The 20,856-nt window shown below is 40.0% G+C and overlaps 2 protein-coding genes across 2 annotated transcripts; one reads left to right on the forward strand and one right to left on the reverse strand.

Moving 5' to 3' along the window:
• Positions 1-9,577: 9,577 nt before the first annotated feature.
• On the forward strand, positions 9,578-12,843 carry EMB2752 (embryo defective 2752). The gene is made up of 3 exons (XM_088892551.1): positions 9,578-9,715; positions 9,755-9,951; positions 12,525-12,843. Exons 2-3 carry the CDS (start codon positions 9,769-9,771, stop codon positions 12,633-12,635), a joined length of 294 nt encoding a protein of 97 aa, XP_088748677.1. The 5' UTR covers positions 9,578-9,715; positions 9,755-9,768; the 3' UTR covers positions 12,636-12,843.
• A 493-nt stretch (positions 12,844-13,336) lies between these two features.
• PLDEPSILON (phospholipase D alpha 4) lies at positions 13,337-16,392 on the reverse strand. The gene is made up of 4 exons (XM_010263866.3): positions 16,173-16,392; positions 15,492-16,052; positions 14,156-15,407; positions 13,337-14,040 (listed from the first exon to the last, which is right to left on the reverse strand). Exons 1-4 carry the CDS (start codon positions 16,260-16,262, stop codon positions 13,610-13,612), a joined length of 2,334 nt encoding a protein of 777 aa, XP_010262168.1. The 5' UTR covers positions 16,263-16,392; the 3' UTR covers positions 13,337-13,609.
• Positions 16,393-20,856: the final 4,464 nt, after the last annotated feature.

Here is a 20,856-nt window from a genome sequence, read left to right on the forward strand (position 1 = left end):
TGGTGCAGCCTTTGATGCCAGCTTTATAGTTTTGGGTTTCAAATCTTTGGTTAAAGCAACGAACCTGTTGATTTTCTGCTGCTTAAATCGTGGAAGAATAACATAGACAATGCATCAAGTATAACTCGGTTCTGTTGGTAGGCATTTTTAGAGAGGAACGTCTGAAAGAAGATATCTGAGAACTAAACTGAGAAAGCAAACGCAATATTCTACAGTTAAAATGAAAATTTGGATGTAAGTGTACGTTGCACACCTGCTCCTTATTAATAGGAAACTTGTTTTGCGTGGTTGCTTTGTTAAAAATGAACTTAAGAATTTATATCTATTCTAGCAATGCCATATATAATTATTTATGGTTATGTCATCCTATAAAATATAATTTCATCCCTCTTCTCTCTTTCTCTCTCGCTTAATTCTCTCTCTCTTCCTCCTATTCTTTATTTCAATTTTTATTTATTTATTCATTTATTTATTTATTTATTATTTAAGCAGTTATTTATTTAATTAAATTAAATAAATTATTTTAAATCAATAAAATAAAAAATTGACATTGAGAGAAGGATTTTAATAGACATTTATTTATTTATTTTAATAAATTATTTGTTTAATTTATTATTATTATTATTATTATTCTTCTTCTTCTTCTTCTTATTATTATTATTATCTAAGCATTTATTTAGTTAATAAAAGTAAATAAATTATTTATAAATCAGTAAAATAAAAGAGATTTGACATTGAGAGACAGATTTTAGTAGACATTTATTTAGAAATAATTTACTAACAAATCATTCTCTTCTCTTGAGCCCAATATATAGGTAGGGTTGTTGATGGGTTGGATCTGACCCAACAGACCCGATGGACTCGAATCGATTGGGTCGGTTCTAGTTCCGAGAATTGGAACCAATGGGTTGATTCTAGATCCTGGTATAGGGTTCCAATTAATATCGGTTTAGAATATATATGTATAATATTAAATAAATAAATTATATATATACTATTCATATAAATTATATAGAATATTTAATATATATTATGCATAAATATTTATTTTTTATTTATTATAATCGATTGTCTTAAGAATCGATTAATTCGATTTCAGTCCAAAAATTACAAACCCTATCGGGTTTGGGTCCTCAACATTTCATGTTGGGTCAGTTCCGATTTTAATTGGTTCTGAACCAAACCCGACTCATTGATAGTCCTATATTTAGTGTTATCAATAGGTAGATTTGAGCCCAATATTTATGAGGGGAGCCAAAATGTAAGTGGAAGGGGTGGGGGGGGGGCATGGCTTCCCTAGGTCCCATTGGCTCCACCCCTAGGGTTGGGATTAAACCTATTCACAGGTCATGTCAAGATGCAACCTTTGCCTTTATATCAATGGAACATATTCAAGTCCAAGTTTGAGCATAATCGGACCATCGAGCCTAGATCTTGAGCCCAAGCCCGAAGCTCAACCAAGAAATTGAGAAAAAAGATTTATATTCTTTATTTGACAATAAAATTGATTTATTTATATTAAATTGACTTCAAAAGTGAAAATTTTAATTATTTATTTATTGATTTATTTTATTAAATTAAACATATTATTATCCATAATTTTTATTTATTTAATTCAATATGCACTCAATATTTAGGGTTGTCAATGGGTTGGGTTTGGTTCTAGATAACTTGGACCAGTCATGTCCCAATAATAAATGAATAGTTACTTATTTATTTATTACAATAAATAATTGATTTATTTATTTTACAAAATTAAGTAAATTATTATCCATAGATTTCTATTTATTTAATTTACTAAATTATTCAATTAGTTAATAATTTATTCTACTAACAAATTATTTCTCTTTCTCCTCAAGCCTAATAATTTAAGGTTATCAATAGATTAGGCCTGTGTTGGACAATGGTAGATCTAGGAATTTTTTATGAGGGGGCTAAAATCTAAGTGGATTGGGGGGGGGGGGGGGGGGGTAATTTAGGGCTATCAATAGGTTAGGTCTGGGTTGGGTAGGAGTAGAGCTAGGAGTTTTTTATGAGGGGTGCCTAAATCTAAGTGGATTGGGGGGTATAAAGCCCAAAGCCCAGCCAAGAATTTGAGAAAAAAATATTTGTATTCTTTATTTAACAACAAAATTGATTTATTTATATTAAATTGACTTCAAAATTGAAAATTTTATTTATTTATTATTTTATTTTATTAAATTAAATATATTATTATCCATAAATTTCAACTTATTTTAAGTAAATCATTTTTCCTAAAAACTATTAATTAAAAAATTTACCTTTTGCAAATTCATTTTCTCTTATACAATAATTTTGCTTTTGCAAGCCCCTACAACGTAGGGGCCCCTCCTTTAGCTTTATAGTTAAAATGGAAATTTGGATGTAAATGTACATTGCACACCTGCTCCTTATTAATAGGAAACTTGTTTTGTCAGTATGCGTGGTTGGTTTGTTAAAGATGAACTTAAGAATTTATATCTTCACTATATATAAAGTGTGGATGAAAGTGAAAGTTTTTTAGACTAAAATTATCCTTTATTTCTTTGTCTAAGAAATGGTAAAAAAGTCATTTTATTATAATTTTAATGCCACTTTAATGGTTATTAAAATGTTCATATTTGTGTATTTAGTCCATCTCTAATTGTAAGGGTTGAAAATAAATTCAATTATTACTTTCCACCTCATTTAATCCCTTTCCACTCATTAACTCTTATACTTAAGGCATTAATTCCCATGTTCTCTTATCAAATCTTATATTTAAATTATTTATTTACTAATAAATGCTACTAATTAGATATACCTCAATATTTTAAAAAATATAAACCTATATATTTTAAAACTGACTCAAAAATAAAACCAATCTTTATCCAAGTGGTGGCTAAGCAATTCAACCATCAAAATCAAATTAACCAATTTGTGAAGTCATATTTAGGGTAATGAAAATTTTAAAATAAAAATAAATATATAAAATTATAAAAATGTATAAAAAAGCAGATACATTTATGATATTTTATTAATCAAATTAAAAAATAACTATAATAAACAAGAATTATTTTTATTGATGATGAAAACGATATATATAATTTAGAACTGACCAAAAATGAAATTACTTTACTATTTGGCAAAGATCAATAGTTCAATTTTTGGGTCAAATGTGTTAACCTTTAATGCCATAAATAAATAATAAAATATAAAAATACAAAAATGAAAAAAAAACATGCAGGCACATATATAATATCATATATTTATCATATTAAACAAAAAACAAGTGTGCATGGCATATCAGAATTATTTTTATACATAGAAATACAAAAAAAATATAAAAAGTTGAACACATCTATAATTCTGTATTTACACTACTATTAAAAATATGAATAAAATTGTGGGACTTTATTTTCACTACAAGACTCTTTTTTTAATTTAGTCCCTATTTAATTGCGAGGTTTAAATTGTAAATTGAACTATTACTTTTTATCTCATTCAATTCTCTCTATTTAAATCTTACATTTTTTTGATAAATTAATAAAAAAAGATACATAATAAAGATAAAACATTACAAAAAGAAGAGTCTAGCCAAGTAGGTAGGCTTGTCAATGATACTTGAAACTTCACAACTCAATCCAATTATCACATATTTGGATGAGGTGTTTATGTAATCAAATTTTGTTAGCAATCTGCATCCGATTAATAATTAAAAACAAAAAAGTAAAAATACATAAAGTTTATAAAAAATTTTGTATACATTATTACTATCATTATCATCTAAAATTGTCACATGCAAAACACGTATACACTTACTAGAATGGTGCTTCAAATTCGAAAGCATTGCACTCATCTACATGATGAAAAGAATCTTTATTGGTTTTTAAATTCTTTCCATTCAGCTTTGCACTTGTCTTGAACCTGGATGTCATCAGAATACATAACTTGATGAATCAATTTTTTGTGCTAAGTACCTCGTCATTCGGTCTGCTTCCAAGTGGCCAATGACTCAGAAGCTGAAGTAGAGAACTTTTGCTGGATGAGGACCTGGATGCCAAGCTAACTAGGCCGAGCTGGAGGCAGATCAGGTGCCGAGCTGGGGGCAGATTAGGTGCTGAGCTAACTAGGCCGAGCTAGAGGCAGATTAGGTGTTGAGCTGACCAGGCCGAGTTGGGGGCAGATTAGGTGCCGAGCTAACCAAGCCAAGCTGGGGGTAGATTAGGTGCTGAGCTGGAGGCAAATTAGGTGCCAAGCTGGAGGCAAATTAGGTGTTGAGCTGGGGGCAGATTAGGTGCCGAGCTGGAGAGGTGACTTTGATGCCTGCCTGAATGGTGACGAGCTGGATTGATTGTTGAGTTATGTAGTTGAAACCTGCAAGGAATTAGTGTCAGAGGATCTGGGGTGACTAACCCGACGAGGTCGCTCTAATGCTTAAGTCAGTAAACTAGTAGTAAATCGCGAGCTAAAAAATCATAAAGTGTGAGAGCTAGAATGTGCTTACTTGCCCCCTTGCGTTATTGGGGTTGGTGCCTTTATATAGGCCTTGTTTGATGTGGGCCTCATGTACCGCATCCGAGATTTCCGGGAGGACGTGCCTAACCGATCTGAGATCCTCGGAGGCAACCGCCATGCACGTTGACCATCCTCTGAAACGTTCGGTACATGGGCCAACTTCCAAAGATCGTGGGAGTGTTGGGATATGCATGCCGAATTTGTCGGCGAGCACGTCTCGCAGGTCGCCACTTGGACCTCAGTCAGGCCGGCACGCCCTTGAGGGAGGTCGCTCCTTGTGTTGAGGTTACTTCGGCTAGTGACGAGGTGCTGCAGGTCGGCCCTAGATGAGGTGCTTCTAGCCGACCTGAGTTGTGGTCGAGGTCGCTAGGTCGGCATAAAGGCAGGTCGCCAGGTCGCTAGGTCGGCGTCAGTGCCAAGTCGCCAACTGAGACACCATCATCTTGGCTAAGGCAAGTTGTTGCCTAAGTGATTCCGGGTGTCACCCAGTTGTTCCGAGATGCCATGTGTCACAATGTCATTGGAGGGCCAAATCCGCCCTCATCAATTGTCCCCCACTCCCGAGCTGAAAGTAACTCGGCGAAGAGAGTAGATTGCTCCTTTCGGCCTGGAACGACTAATTCAATGAGCTCGTAAGCGTCGATTCAATTTGCTTCTCAGGTCGGAAGAGTCCAAGTGTTTGCAGCCTTGTGCAGGACCTCGCCATCTTTATTTTCAGGGCCCGAGAGAGAATTCATCTGCTAAAGGAGAGGTGGAGCAGGTACCCCGAGGACATCTACCTTATTAGGGATGTGACCATCAAGAGGTTCTGCGATCCTGCTAAGTACCTTAAGAGTGAAGCTCATCATGCCATCCTTAAGAGGGGATTCTGTATGACTGCTTTATTTGGTCGCTCCACCTAGGTAGACTTCGATGCAGCGTCCTTCGAGCTGGTCCCGGCCAGTGAGTTTGATGCGGAGCCTGCAACCGAGGTGGAGGTCGGCTATGAAGAAATCAAGTTTGCATCCATCATGGTGCTGAGAGCGAACTAGTCTTTCCTTTGTTTTCTCGTGCTGAATGCAAACTACTTTATATTTCGCCCATGCCAAAGAGGTGACTGGGTCTCACGTGGTGTCGAGGTCTTTTATCAGCTTGGCACCTTAGCCCTTAGGCTCTGGGAGTGGCTCGCAGTCCACTCTCCTTACCCTTGATTTTGCCCATGCCGAAGAGGCGACTGGGTCTTATGTGGTGCCAAGGTCTTTTACCAGCTCGACACTTTAAAGCTACGGTTGTGCTGCATCAGCATCGTTAGCGACGTCGGTCACCCACTCCTACAAGAAGCTATTGGGAGCTCGACCTACGGGGGCAGCACTACTGACTTTAGGTCACTAGCTCACACGGGAGTTTTGGAAGGCTCGACTAGCAAGGACGTCCATGCAGTTCGTTGGCCGCCAACTCCCACGGAAGCCACGAAGAGCTCATCTTGTAGAGGGTACCTCGCGAGGAGGACTGATGAGGCTTTATCCGAGTTGAAATAAAGTCGGCAGAGGTGCTTAGTCTGTTGGCCATCAACTTCCTGTGGGAACCATGATTGGCTCAACCTAAGAGGACAGCCATACACCGAGGTGCCTGTCGCCGGACTGCTAGTTGTCAAGGTCATTCTGTTGCTACCTGTTCTGCGTCGAAATGAATACGTCGAGCTGGGTGTTGATGCTGCTCAAAGGTGCCTTTGAGTTCATAAAAGATGGAAATTAGAAAGGGAGAGCTTTAGTTTCTAAAAGGTGAGAACTTAGCTTTCTGGAAGAAGAGGACTTAGCCTTTTAGAAGACGAGAACTTAGCTTCTTGTAGCGTTTCCCACAGATGACGCCAATTGATGAATCAATTTTTTGTGCTAAGTACCTCGTCATTCGGTCTGCTTCCAAGTGGCTGATGACTCAGAGGCCGAAGTAGAGAACTTTTGCAAGATGAGGACCTAGATGCCGAGCTGGAGGCATATCAGGTGCCGAGCTGGGAGCATATTAGGTGCCGAGCTGGGGGCAGATTAGGTGCTGAGCTGACCGGTGCCGAGCTGGAGAGGTGACTCTGATGCCTTTCTGAATGGTGACGAGCTGGATTGATTGTTGAGCTATGTAGTTGAAACCTGCAAGGAATCAATGTCAGAGGACCCGGGGTGACTAACCTGGCAAGGTTGCTCCGATGCTTAAGTCAGTAAACTAGTAGTAAATCATGAGCTAAAAAATCATAAAGTATGAGAGGTAGAATGTGCTTACTTGCCCCCTTGCGTCATTGGGGTTGGTGCCTTTATATAGGCCTTGTTTGATGTGGGCCTCATGTACCGCATCCGAGATTTCCGGGAGGTCGTGCCTAACCAGTCCGAGATCCTCGGAGGCAACCGCCATGCACGTTGACCATCCTCCGAAACGTTCAGTACGTGGGCCAACTTTCAGATCGTGGGAGTGTTGGGATATGCATGCCGAATTTGTCGGCGAGCACGTCTCGCAGGTCGCCACCTGGACCTCAGTCAGGCCAGCACGCCCTCGAGGGAGGTCACTCCTTGCGTTGAGGTTACTTCGGCCAGTGACGAGGTGTTGCAGGTCGATCCTGGACGAGGTGCTTCTAGCCGACTTGAGTTGTGGTCGAGGTCGCTAGTTGACACACCATCATCTTGGCTAAGGCAAGTTGTTGCTTAAGTGGTTATGGGTGTCACCCAGTTGTTTTGAGATGCCATGTGTCACAATGTCATTGGAGGGCCAAATCCGCCCTCATCATAATTGTATTTTATCTTTACTAACCATAATATAAATACAAGTAACCATCAATCACTATTACTTCCATATTATCTTTAATTTGTTTGTGGAAAATGATAACGGTGACTTCTACTTTTTTCTACGTCTTTACCAAAATATAAAATTTTCTTAATGTCATCACCATTAAGAAATATCATCATAATTAGTTATTAAATAAATTTAAATTTAAAAAAAGAAAGAAAAAGGAGAGAAAGGTCCAATGAAAGTTTTAAAAATCGACTCGAAAAACAGAACAACCGACCACTAGTTTCTAACTCAGTGGTTCAATCATCCAGCCAAAATATATTGGCTTGTTACAATATTAAATATTACAAATAAAAATTAATTAAAATATAAAAGTGATTTAGAATCCATTGTTTAGGCTGAACATTTTAGTGACTTAGGCAATGTTTGGCATTGATGAAAACAACACTACATCGGTGTCACGTTAGAAAAAGTGGTGCTTTAAAAAATGACCTCTTATTTGGCATCGTTTTCAAAAAAAACATTGCTCCAAACCACTCCTTGGAAATCGAGAAAGTATGGTATGAAGAAATGCCAAATTCAATGTTTTCTCAAAAAAAAAAAAAAAACTATTGCTACCAGTGGTGCAATGACATGACATCAATGTAGTATCATCTTGGACATTGGATAATATAGACCAATGCTGAAAATGGTTACACAACACTAGTACCAAGCAAAACCATTGCTCTTTTCCTAGAAAATAGCTTATGTGGCTGCACCGATGCCAAACAAAAAGAAAAGTCATTTTTTGAGAAAATAATGCAACATACCCTCATGCATACAACACCATTTTCTCAGAAAACGTCTCTAAAGCAACGACATTGATGCCACACACCTACTTAACCATCTGGGTCAGTGGTTTGCTGACCAAGTCAACAGTTTTTAGAAAAGTTTAAGTTAGGTGCAAAATAGAACTATTTAAACAACCGATTATTGGTTAAACAATTCGAACACCCAGGCCAATGATAGTTCAAAAACCATGGGTCGAATTTCTCACTCATTTGGTCTTTCCCATAGGCATAGGGACTGCCCTTTCATGGCTTTAGTGCAAAAGAGATCAACACTTTGTTTGGGATAAGTAGATTGCACTCCACCTTAGAAATCTGAAATTACAACCCCCTCCTAGTCTACTAGTAGTCCCCTTATAAACCACATCTTGCCTGTGGATTTGGCATTGATTCACGGTCAGGATTCATCCCACCTGTACGATGGGGCTCAAATTTGTTGAGGTGGACTGAACAATAAAAACCCCTTGTTTTTTTTTTTAATGGGAAGATATCCCCAATGCAAGACTGCAAGGGAGTATCAAGTTCAGACCACAAGGGGGCACCCCACAACGTCCCACAACACATCCCCGCCGTGTATTGGGAACATCTCTCGATGATGATATCATCATTTCTGGTACTATCATCGGGAGATGTTCCCAATACACAGTGGGGATGTACTGTGGGACATTGTGGGGCGTAGATGTGAACTCGGGATTGAGAATATCACTCTTTCTGTCAAGGTATAGTAAATTAGTAAGGTGATCAAACCAAATGCAGCCTCTTATAGCTATGCTTGGTTTGAACCTTTTTTCTTCTTTTTTTTTTTGGTTTCTCTTTTATATTTTATCAAACCAAACACAGTCTTAAAAACTTCCTCAGAAGAAAGCGATGACTCTAGATCTCCTGCCCACGACAACTCTGCCCACATCTACCCACAACACAATACCCCGTGAATTGAGAACATCTCTCCTTGCTTAATACTATGTTGGAGGATGAAATGTTCTCCATGTGTGGCTGTGATGTTATGTAGGTAGACCGTAGCCGTCAACAGAGTTTGTGTGGGCAGGAGATCCGGGCTCAAGTGATATGGGGATTTGAGGATGAAATTGACATAGCATGTCTGAGATGTGCGGCTGTAGATGATGTTGGAAGGCTCTAGAGGTGGCAACAAGCCGAACTTTTCACAAGCTGCTTGAGTTTGGTCGACTCGGTTTCAACCGAACTTGAGCCCAATTCACTGACTCAATTATTAAATGAGCCAAGCTCGAGCCTACTAGAGTTCGAGCCTACTATATATATATATATTGATATTTAATATATATAATAAAATTATAGAAAATAATATATATAATAAAGATATTATAATTATTAATTTTTAAATATAAAAAATATATATATAATTTTTTATTTTATAAAACATTTTTTCTCAAAATCGAACTCAAGATTCTGCCTTGAATCGAATTCGAACCTTGGAGAACAGTCTCGAGCCTCGTACTATTCGGCTCGGCTCGGCTCGGCTCGAATCATCCCTTAATGAAGCTACGTGAGTAGTATATCCGATCTCTAATCAGAGTTAACTCGGAACGACAACTTCCGAGTTTGTCGTGTTTCTGGTTTTGAAACACTGCTTACCTTTTAGGTTTTAACACGAAAGGTGAAGAAGCTCTTCTTCCATGGGAGCAGAAATAGGCCGAATAGAGAGTAGTAGGTGGAGATGGCGAGTTATCTGTGGAGGAAATATGCGGATCACTTGTACTCAAAGTGGGAGAAAACGTTCCTATGGGACATGATTGAACCTTACAGACGCCCCAAATCCTTCACCCCACTCGTCACCATCTATGTCGCTGCGTTCTATACTGGGGTCATTGGAGCTGCAATTACAGAGCAACTCTATAAGGTTTACTTTTTTCCTCTCTCTATTTTTCCCTCTTTGTTATGTTTGGGTTAAATCGAATCTTATTCCTGATGATTATTCCTCGAACTAAAATGTCCATCAGCTTTTATACTTCTTGATGCATGATACACCATTGGTATGTTCTGTATCTGTTCAATTATTTGTATTTCTTTATGATGCTAACATGGAATTCTGCGTTTTCCTAGTGAATTCTGTGAATTCTAGTTAAAATTAAAGCTCAGAAAGTTAGATTGTGCCAAGATCTTCTCGGGAGGATAAAATCATAAAACTTATTTGCCAGGATGGTTTCAAGGTAATAGATTGATAGCTGATCATAGGAAACTGATGACCTTTGATCCTTACGCTGTGTTTGGTTGCAGTGCAAATTTATTTGCACTAGTACAATGCATGGGAGTGCAAATGTAAAAAATGCAAATTCTTGTTTAATTTTGTTTTGGATTTTACTTTATTCTGCTTCGTGACAAAATAAGCTAAAATTTGAAACAAAAATAGGTCAGAATTTACACTCAAATCATTTGCACTGCCATGGTTTTGCATCAGTGCAAATTTATTTGCATTGCAACCAAACACAGCCTAGGCTCAATTTGGAAGGAATACAAACACAAATATGTACAATACAAATACATACAAAATACAAGGTTTTGCACTGTACATATTTGTATTTGTACTCCTTCCAAAACTGAGCCTTAGGAAAACAATTCCGATGTCTTAGGAAATATGTTGTGTTCTTCTTTCCATGAAGTATGGCATTCCAACTATCAACAATGTTTTCATTCTTAAGCCTCTTGGGTTCTTAAATGATGAATGATCATCAATACAACAGCAAGGCCTTGGCTTTCTTTTCTCACTCTTTCTACAGAACCGATCTTATCCTCAAAGTTACAGCTAGATATTTGTTCTGGGTATTATAATATAAAATGGGGGAATCCATCTTATGCAAAATCATCTCCTTGATGTGTAAATGTGGATCTACAACCCTTTGATTTTCAAACTTCTCCAACTCATCTGTGCAGCTCCAGAAAGAATTAGAAATCACACTCCCACACTTTCAGCAAATCTAAAATGCAAGATAAGGTAGCGGTGCTTTCACAGTTTTGCCATCTCCTTTGCAAGGAATGCATTTATTCATCAATATCTTCGTTCTTGGTGTATGTTTTTCTCTTATCCATAAAGCAAAGTGCAATTTTTGAAAGGTTCTTGTCTGAACCAATTGAGTGTGCCAGAAGATGAGCATTCTTTGTGCATTGCCAATGCAAGAGAAGGTAGCGTTGCTGATAGGATGGTTAAAGGGTTTTCTAGAAAATATTGCATCAAGATGTTCTATTAAGAAATATGATGATAATGGGAAATGCCAAATTAGTTTGGGAAGGGCCTCGTGTGAACCAATTGAATGTGCCAGAAGATGAAAGTTCTTGGGGCATAGCCAATATATATATTGCTAGTTTATTTAATTCCTTGCTGATAAGATGGCCAAAGATTTTTCTAGAAAATGTTATATCAATGTGACTTTGGCCGGGTGGGGAGGTGTAGTTTGGGAGTGCTGGCCTCCAAATACTTCTGTAGTGATAATTGCATGTCTTGATAACTAGGTGAGTTAAATTAAAGACATGTTAATAATTTAACAAGTATCCCACTGTTTGTACTACAATTCCTTCTCCAAGAAGGGAAAACCCTTTCAGTATGGTAAATGTTTTGGCACATGGGCAGATTATTGAAATCTATGTATCTTAGAGATCAAACTTATTGGCCCAACATATAATAAGATACATAGGCTAATGATTCGATGCATCTAATAATGGACATCTGTCACACTGATATCCCTTTTCTGAGATGTCAGTAGCTTAATACATATCATTGTTATCTCCATGTTTTCCAGAAAGGTTTTCAAATGTACTTGCAGAAGGTGATACTACTTGCATTAGATTCTGATGCTACTGTTGTTGGTGTGAACAACAGAGAACAAAACACTTTTAATGCATCTTACTCCTCCAAAGTGCAATTGCAGCAAAAGCTGAATGGTGCTGCTGTCTGTAAATTAAACCATGGTTTTCTAATATTTCCTCCTTTTACAGGAGGGATTCTGTAAGGTCAAAATTAAAAATTGGAATGGAGAGCAACTGTATTTTAAGTTCTATATATCAGAGAGGCTAAAGCTTAGCATTCAGAATGAATATCTTTTTCAGATGGCTCAAAGATCTGCCAATTCCTTGGTCAATTTTCTCACACGAGGAGTTTTGAGATCTGATTAATATTTAGGGCCTTTTTTGTGTGGTTAGTTCTTTTAATTGCTTTTGAGATTTTCATCTTAACTTGTTTTGCATTGAGGCATCGTGTATCCAAGGCCTGCTCTTTTATTCTCTTTTGCATGAAAAGCTTGTAGCTTGTATTTCTATTCTTTTCAGCTAATCTAAAGTTTTTGCTTATCAACAAAAACAATACAATGGGACAAATTGTATGGAAGGTTGCTTGCATCAATGTATATACATTGAAATAGAATACAAACTTAACATATACTTGTATTGGAAACTTGAAGATTTCTTTCTTGTATTGAGCAGGAAAAATATTGGGAGGACCACCCAGGAGAAGCAGTGCCTCTCATGAAGCCGAAGTTCTACTATGGGCCCTGGAAAGTACTGAGAGGGGATTTCCTTCCACCCAACCAGTAAATCAGACCCACTCCATCGGGATGGCACCATTGGTTTTTGTCACTTTATGTCATGTTCATACGCAACAAGCTTTTCTAGTACAAGCTAAAAAAAATTTCTGAGAAACACCTTGGAATTAAGTAATCAGGACGTTACATTAGCGTGATAACACCTGTTGCTCTTTCCTTAGAATGAGAAGAAAGTCAGTCTTATGATGTTTGCACTGATAAGAACATTTTTGGGTAATGGGTTTTAGTAATGTTGAATTATAACTTTTCCTCTTATTTAATTTGTAGACATCATTTGATTTATCAAACCGTGATTCATCACATTCAGTTTCATATATACTAGCAACAACCCTAATTAATAGTCCAAATGTCTTTATGAACAAACAAATAGTCAAACATGCCCCTGTATTTCGAAGTTTTATTATCATAAGTTGGGGGGGGGGGGTTAATTTATCTTTTCATTGGTAAAGCGTGTTCTCTATTATTTATCAGAAATTGGGTGTGCCCAAATCAGCACTTATTATATTCCGAGATCCCAACGTCTGCACATGGTTCTCTTATTAGCCATTTAAAATATTGTACCCCTTGGAACAAGGAGCAACCAAATACCAACCAACTTGCCAATAAAATATGTCAGGGCTGCATCTCTGGAAGCAATGCTGATGCAGCTAAGGATGCATTCGAATTTATTAAAAAAAAAAAGGAACATACTTTGAGTAGTTGACCTTCATAAATATGTATTTCTTGTATACAACTCTTTGTTTTATTCTCATACATCCCTGAATTCAACTCATTCTTTTATTATGGTACAACCGTACAACATCAAACCAATGATAAATCAGTGACCTATATACATGAATAATATAGTTATACTTTTCGTGTTTGATCTTTTATTTGCCAATAGAATGCCTAAAATTTGTATTGAATGGTTACAACAGATTAATCCTGTTAGTGCATATGTATACTCTAGCTATCTGGTGATTATGACTATGTGGTGAAAGTTGGTGGTAGAACCATTGACCTCTTTCCTTTGACAGGGGTGTTGGTGTCGGGGAATAAACCACCACCTTCAACAAGATCCAAAACAGAGCCATCACTCAACACAGTCACAGGGTAATTTACCAGATGAACACCTTTCATGTCTATTATCTCGTTTCCACTGTATATATTCCACATCTCCTCTCCTATTGCATTGATTCTCCTTACACAGTCCAAACTATGGGCTTCGAGGAATGATTCTTCGATGCGCCCGGTGTGTTCATACCACAGTGACATGCGATATGCATGTATATCTCCATGAGTTCCATTAGTAACATGTTTGGGCTGGTAGCATCCCATTGCAATTTCTGTGTCTCGCCCTCCATCCATGGATCGTTGGTTCACATTGGCAGAACCTATTATCATATACATATCGTCCACTGAGGAAGAACACAACAACCAACCATTTGCAACTCATCAGATTAGCAAATATACTGCAAAATATAACTACAATGAAAACTAAAGTTATTTACAGCTAAAGATTAATTCTTGTACCTATCATGAATTTGGAATGGACATAAATCATAAACCTCCTTTGCTTCTGGGAATGCCAGTAGTGAGTTGAAGGCTGAGGAGAATATGGAGGCACAAACTCTCCTGAACTCTTCTGCTCTCGATTGGCCAGGCAGAAGAAGTTCAAGTAGTCCTTAGGATGTGCAGACTCACCACTCTCTTGAATGGCTTCTGCAATCAACCTATACATCATTGCCATTGTCTGTCTAGTCCAATGCAGCATATCCTGAACTGATTCACTTTCTGGTATTCCTTCGGGCCACATGGGTATCACAATGTACACGGCAAATCTCTCCTTTGCTTTGATTTTATTCACCACCTTGACTGCAATCTCTACAGGGATCAAGTTACCGCAACCACTGTGTCTATCTGTATCCCACAAATGGCAACTGCCCATAAAATATTGGTTCTCGATGTAAATAAATTTCTCTGCACGCCGAATTGCTTCTACATAGGCTTCATGGATACTCTGCTCCAGTGAAACACCCATTGGCAAAGATGTTGCTGATACATGATCAATGGATCGGAAGACCTGGACTTTCCAGTCTCCAGCAGAGGGTAGGTTCTTATGAGAAGGACGATGAACGATATTCGGAATGGTGCTAATGAGAATGAGCAAAGATGGATCGCACTGTTTAGTCCATCGTTGCTCGAAGTTTGTCAATACATCCCAAGCAGCTTCTCCGGCGATGCAAGCATGAGCATCATGCCAGGGTTCTCTTGGCCCACCTTTGTGAAGACTAGCTCCAGGAATGTTTATTTGATAGAAATCAAGAGCATGTGATTCTTTGTTAAGTGTTCGAAACAAGGAGTGCTCCTCTGTGTCATAGCGCCCGTCGCAAAGATCCAACCCACCAATAAAACTCATGATTTCTCTGTCTCCGCCATTGAAACCGGTATAGATTTCATCGTTGCTCTCATCCTCCTCACTAGCTGAGTCCAGAAAACGCGCTTCGGTGTCCACAGTGATGGTTTTCTGATGGTGGGTAAAGAGCGTAGGGAAGTTATGGTGTAGCCTGGGACACAGTCTGCAGACCACCTTGGAGTGCTTGAAGTAGTCGAAGGCGTCTTCATCATGGGTATTCATCACTCCCCTGTTCTTGATAATTGGTAGGGATGTTTCGTCGTCCCAAATCATGATTCTCACAGCTACCCCTTCCTCTGATTTTCGTTTCAACAATTGTCCAATCTGTACTCCCCTTGCGTGTACGAGTTCAGTTCTGGGGTCTCGGACCTGCTTAATTGAAAGTCCAAGATCATCGAGAGAAAGAGAAGAAAATCTTGAAGAAGCACAGAGTGATGATGAGCGAAAGCTTACCAGCACCATCTTAGGATTGAAGGACCAGCCTGCGATGTATATCAAGTACCTTGCTCCGTCAATGGCCTTGTATACATCCTCCCACAGCCTCCTTGGCCCCCCGGGAAGACAGACTGGAGGCTCAAAGGTGGGGCAATGGTGAGCATCTTGATAGAGCATGACGCTGCAGTTGGAGCGTAGAGGAAATGTAGCGTTTTTAACTCCCTGAAATTCATTGTGACTGAGAACCCTGCGCCAACTGGGTACATGTTCTGCGTGCTTAAACCATAGTATGAAACGCAGTTTGAGCTCCAGATTTGGCTTTCCCTTCTCTGTGAGGAGAGGAAAGAAACCATCTATCAGAGTTTCGTCATCTAAGATCCTCTTGGTTGGGATGTGTATCTTTCCCAAGACAGAGAGCTTTGTATGCAGTGTAATGGTGATGGTCGAATCAGATGGATAAGCACAGAGGATCTGGAAGCTTTGGTTCCACACACGGTCAAATTGGTGGCTTGTCTCTGCTACTTTCTTATTGTCAATTTCAATGGTCACGTAGCTTTGCTTTTCTCCTCCCAATATGCACTGACCCAGAATTATTTAAAAAAAAAAAAAAAGAAGAAGAAAAGAAGCAATAGTTCAGTGAAAGTCAGGAACTATTTACTGGTTAAAGCTTAATTATGGTTGGTGCAATGCAATACTTACATCGAGTAAGGAAGGTTTGTAAGGAGTTGCATGGAAGATGGTAGCTTCAAGCGTTCCATGGAGGAACCTGCAGCTCTTCTTTCCCTCCATGGGAGATGGTAGCTAGCTCCAAATTCTTGTCTGAAGAGGGCAACAGTTTCTTCTGATAGGCATGAATGTTTGGGGAGTGTTACAGATAGATGTTAGTTTTTATATTAGAAACAGAAGCAACAGCCATTGTTATCAGAAACTTGGAATGTAATAGAAGAAGAAGAAGAGGTCAGCGGTTGGAAGAAAAATTGGGTATGCCTGGAGATGTTTATGTCTTAGGGGCAACGTTCAAGTGCGTCATAAGCTAAAACGAGCTTGTTATTTCTTCAAGTTGAAGTCGGTATGACAAACAAATGCTGTGTGAAGTCTCTGGTTTTCTGACAAGGCAAGTTCCGATTTCCGATTACTTGTACAGGCAAACGGAATTTTTGTAGTTGTTTGTAGTACCCGGCCACCCGCCAGTCATTCTTGGACCGGACCCGTGCTTTGGTTGTGAAGTTGGACCAACGACCCGGCCCATTGGACCTATTATCTTGCAGTATTCTCTCTGTACGCAAAGATGAAGGGCCACAGCACGTAATTGGGAATAGAAAGATGTGAATCTGTGATTTTGATTGTCTTGTCCGCCACCCCTAGGCGAGTTCTAAGAAAGTGCTGCTCCAGCCTCCAACTTCAAGGTTCCTCCAAAGTGGTGTAGCAAATCCCAGTTCCCAACATATCCGGAGCCACGTTACACAGACTCGGGATCTGCTACCCACAAATTACACAGACTCGGGATCACCACCACCGTATTTTGGGAACATCTTATCATAAATGACAAGGGAAATATTCTCAATTACCAGTTATCGTGTCTCGTGGGTAGAGACGTGGAACATCTTATGGGTAGCAGATCCGAGCTCTGTTACACAACCATAAATCTCAATCATCTAACTTTTCCTTTAATATTTCTCTAAACCGTCCAAGGCATTCGATTTTTGGATTTTGAGACAGGAAAGTTGGTCAATGGATATCACTTACGTGGGGGAAAGTTATCAACATTTTAACTGGACAAAAATGCTCTTTTTAATAATGGATTTTTATGAATGAAATGTTCATTGACTTATTGGGAAATAAAAGAAAATAAGTAGATGCACTTACCTAGTAAACAACTTACCAAAAAGTGAACAGGGCCTTAACGTGAAATCCACTACACAAACTGTTGTAGCCTAGGTTACAACAATGACATCACGGCTTTAGTTATAACTCCACTTTAACGTCACCTCATCTAGGGGTGAATAAGAAAAACTGAAAAACCGAATCGAACTAAAAAATCGATTGAAACCGAACTAAAAATCTGATTAACGAAATTGATCGGTTTGGTTTCAATTAACCAATATAACAAAATAGTGATTAATCAAGCTGACCGGTATACATATATTTCTATATATTTTATGTATATTTTATATTTTCTATATGTTACAAATTAATAAATATGCATTATAAATATATATTTATAATATATAATATATTATTTATTATTTAAAATATAATATTATATATATTTCTAACTTTTTATTATGTATTTATATATTTTTTATAATATATATTATAAATATAAAAACCAAAAAAACCAACGAATCGAACTAATGATTAACCAAATTGGTCAATTAATTAACCGATGTCTTAGATTCGATTTCAACTACCGATTTTTCAGAAACCGATAATATCAATTTGATTTAAAAAATAAGTCCACAATTTGATTAACCGAATCATAAGCACCCCTTCTTCACCCAATTCAAGATGTGACCACGGTAATTGATGAGGGTGGATTTGGCCCTCCAATGACATTATGACACCTGGCACCTCATGACAACTAAGTGCTAACTACACCAGGCGGCTCGCCACTTACAGGCAGCTCGTCACCATGTAGCACTCATAGGCAGCTCGCCACCGTGCAGCACTTACAGGTAGCTCGCCACCATGCAGCCTAGCACCTTACAGACAGCTCACCACCAAGCAGCTCGACCACCACATGATAATTCCAAGGAGCTCACCACCGTACCTCGCATTTTACGGGATTATGACTTGTAACGGCTATACCAGCTCACCCACTCCCCGATTCAGGTGGGAATGAGCAACCTCACCAGTTGGTGGCTTTATCCCCACCTAACACGAAAACAGGTCCCATCACAGCGGGAATCCGGAAACTGCTCCACCAAACCCATAAGGACTCTAGTATATAAAGGCTTCACCCCCCAGGGGCGAAAGGAGAAAAAAGGAGGAAAAATGAGAAAAAGAAAAGGGTGCTCTCTAGCTCTCTAGTTCTCTCATTCTCTAATATCATCTTCAAGCTCTCTATTGTGTGCTAACTTAGTCATTGTGTCCCCGCTGGGTAAGCCCCCCCGGGTTCTCTGATTCAGTTCTTGGAGGCAACCAGTTCCTGCCGTCTACAAAGATGAGCAGATCATCTCCTACAGGGAGCAGCCGGGTTGCACTACACTAGGGAGCTCCACTTCAGCCCCTGAGTCATCGGCCACCTGGGAGAAGACGGGATGACGAGGTACTTAGTCAAAAAAATGATACGTGACCCGAAACCATCACATCAATTGGCACTATCTGTGGGAATACGCTACAAAAAGCTAAGTTCTCATCCTACAAAAAGCTAAGTCCTCTTCTCCCATAAAGCTAAATCCTCACTTTTTAGAAACTGAAGCTCTCACTTTATAGTTTCCATTTTTTATGAACTCAAAGACTATGCAGGGAGCTAACAAACTAAGTAGCTCTAAGGCGCCCACCCGGCGGCCTGTGCGCGGTTTGGCGGCCTATGCGCGGCCTGGGCACGGCCTGGTGGCCTGGCAGCTTGGCGCACGCGCTGACTTAGTGCGACCTGGCGGTCTGGCCCAAGCACGAACTGATGAACTGATAAAAGACTTCCTCATCACTTAAGACCCAGTCGCCTCTTCGGCATGGGCAAAATCAAAGGTCAAGGAGAGTGGACTACGAGTCGCTCCCAAAGCCTAAGGGTTAGGGTGCCAAACTGGCAAAGATTTCGACACCACATAAGACCCAGTTGCCTCTTCGGCATGGGCAAGATTAAGGAGAGTGGACTACAAGTCGCTCCCAGAGCCTGAGGGCTAAAGTACCGAACTGGCAGAGACCTCGACACCTGGTCAGCTCGACACCTCACAGGCAGCTCGGGCACCTGGTCAGCCAGGCACCTCACAGGCAGCTCGACACCTGGTTAGCCCGGCACCTCACAGGCAGCTCGGCACCTGGTCAGCTCGACACCTCACAGGCAGCTCAACACCTCACAGGCAGCTCAGCACCTGGTCAGCCCGGCACCTCACAGGCAGTTTGACACCTCACAAGTCCTAGTTGCCTCCTTGGCATGGGCACTTAAGACACAATCGCCTCTTCGTCATGGACAAAATCAACAACAGTGGACTATAAGTTGCTCCTAGAACCTAAGGGCTAAAGTACCGAACTGGCAGAGACCTCGACACCACTTAAGAAACAATCGCCTCTTCGGCGTGGGCAAAATCCAGGAGTGGACTGTGAGTCGCTCCCAAAGCATAAGAAACTGAATCGACGCTTACGAGCTCGTTGAATTACGAGCCAAAGGGAGAAATCTACTCCCTTCGCCGAGTTATCTTCAGCTCGGGAGTGGGGAGCAAATGATGAGGGCGGATTTGGTCCTCCAATGACATTATGACACCTGACACCTCATGACAACTAAGTGCTAACTACACCAGACAGCTCGCCACCCAAACAACTTAGCACTTACAGGCAACTCGTCACCATGCAGCACTCGCAGGCAGTAGGCAGCTCGCTACCATGCAGCACTCGCAGGCAGCTCGCCACCATGCAACACTTACAAGCAACTCGCCACCATGCAACTTGGCACCTTACAGACAGCTCGCCACCAAGCAGCTTGGCTCCTCACAGGCAGCTCGACCACCGCATGATAATTCCAAGGAGCTCACTACCGTACCCCACATTTTATGGGATTATGACTTGTAACGGCTATATTAGCTCACCCACTCCCCGATTCAGGCGGGAATGGGCAACCTCACCAGTTGGTGGCTTTATCCCCACCTAACACGAAAATAGGTCCCATCACAGCGGGAATCCGGGAACTGTTCCACCAAACCCACAAGGACTCCAATATATAAAGGCTTCACCCCCCAGGGGCGAAAGGAGGAAAAAAGGAGGAAAAATGAGAAAAAGAAAAGGGTGCTCTTTAGCTCTCTAGCTCTCTCATTCTCTAAAATCATCTTCAAGTTCTCTACTGTGTGCTAACTTAGCCATCGAAGTGTCCCTGCCGGGTAAGCCACCCCGGGTTCTCTGATTCAGTTCTTGCAAGCAACCAGTTCCCGCCGTCTACAAAGATGAGTAGATCATCTCCTACAGGGAGCAGCCGAGTTGCACTATACTAGGGAGCTCCACTTCAGCCCATGAATCATCGGCCACCTGGAAACAGACGGGATGACGAGGTAATTAGCCAAAAAAATGATACGTGACCCGAAACCGTCACATCAGTAATACTAATGCATCGAGAATTTACCATTCACGAATCGGTTTTATTAGCCCAAGGCTACGCCAACGGGCGTATCAGATTTTTCATTTTTCTCACATTTCACCATATCCATGTCTACGTGGGGGAGTGCTATCAACA

This window comes from Nelumbo nucifera, chromosome 8, assembly GCF_055504915.1.
Source record: "Nelumbo nucifera cultivar China Antique chromosome 8, China Antique-T2T, whole genome shotgun sequence".
Lineage (NCBI taxonomy): Eukaryota > Viridiplantae > Streptophyta > Magnoliopsida > Proteales > Nelumbonaceae > Nelumbo > Nelumbo nucifera.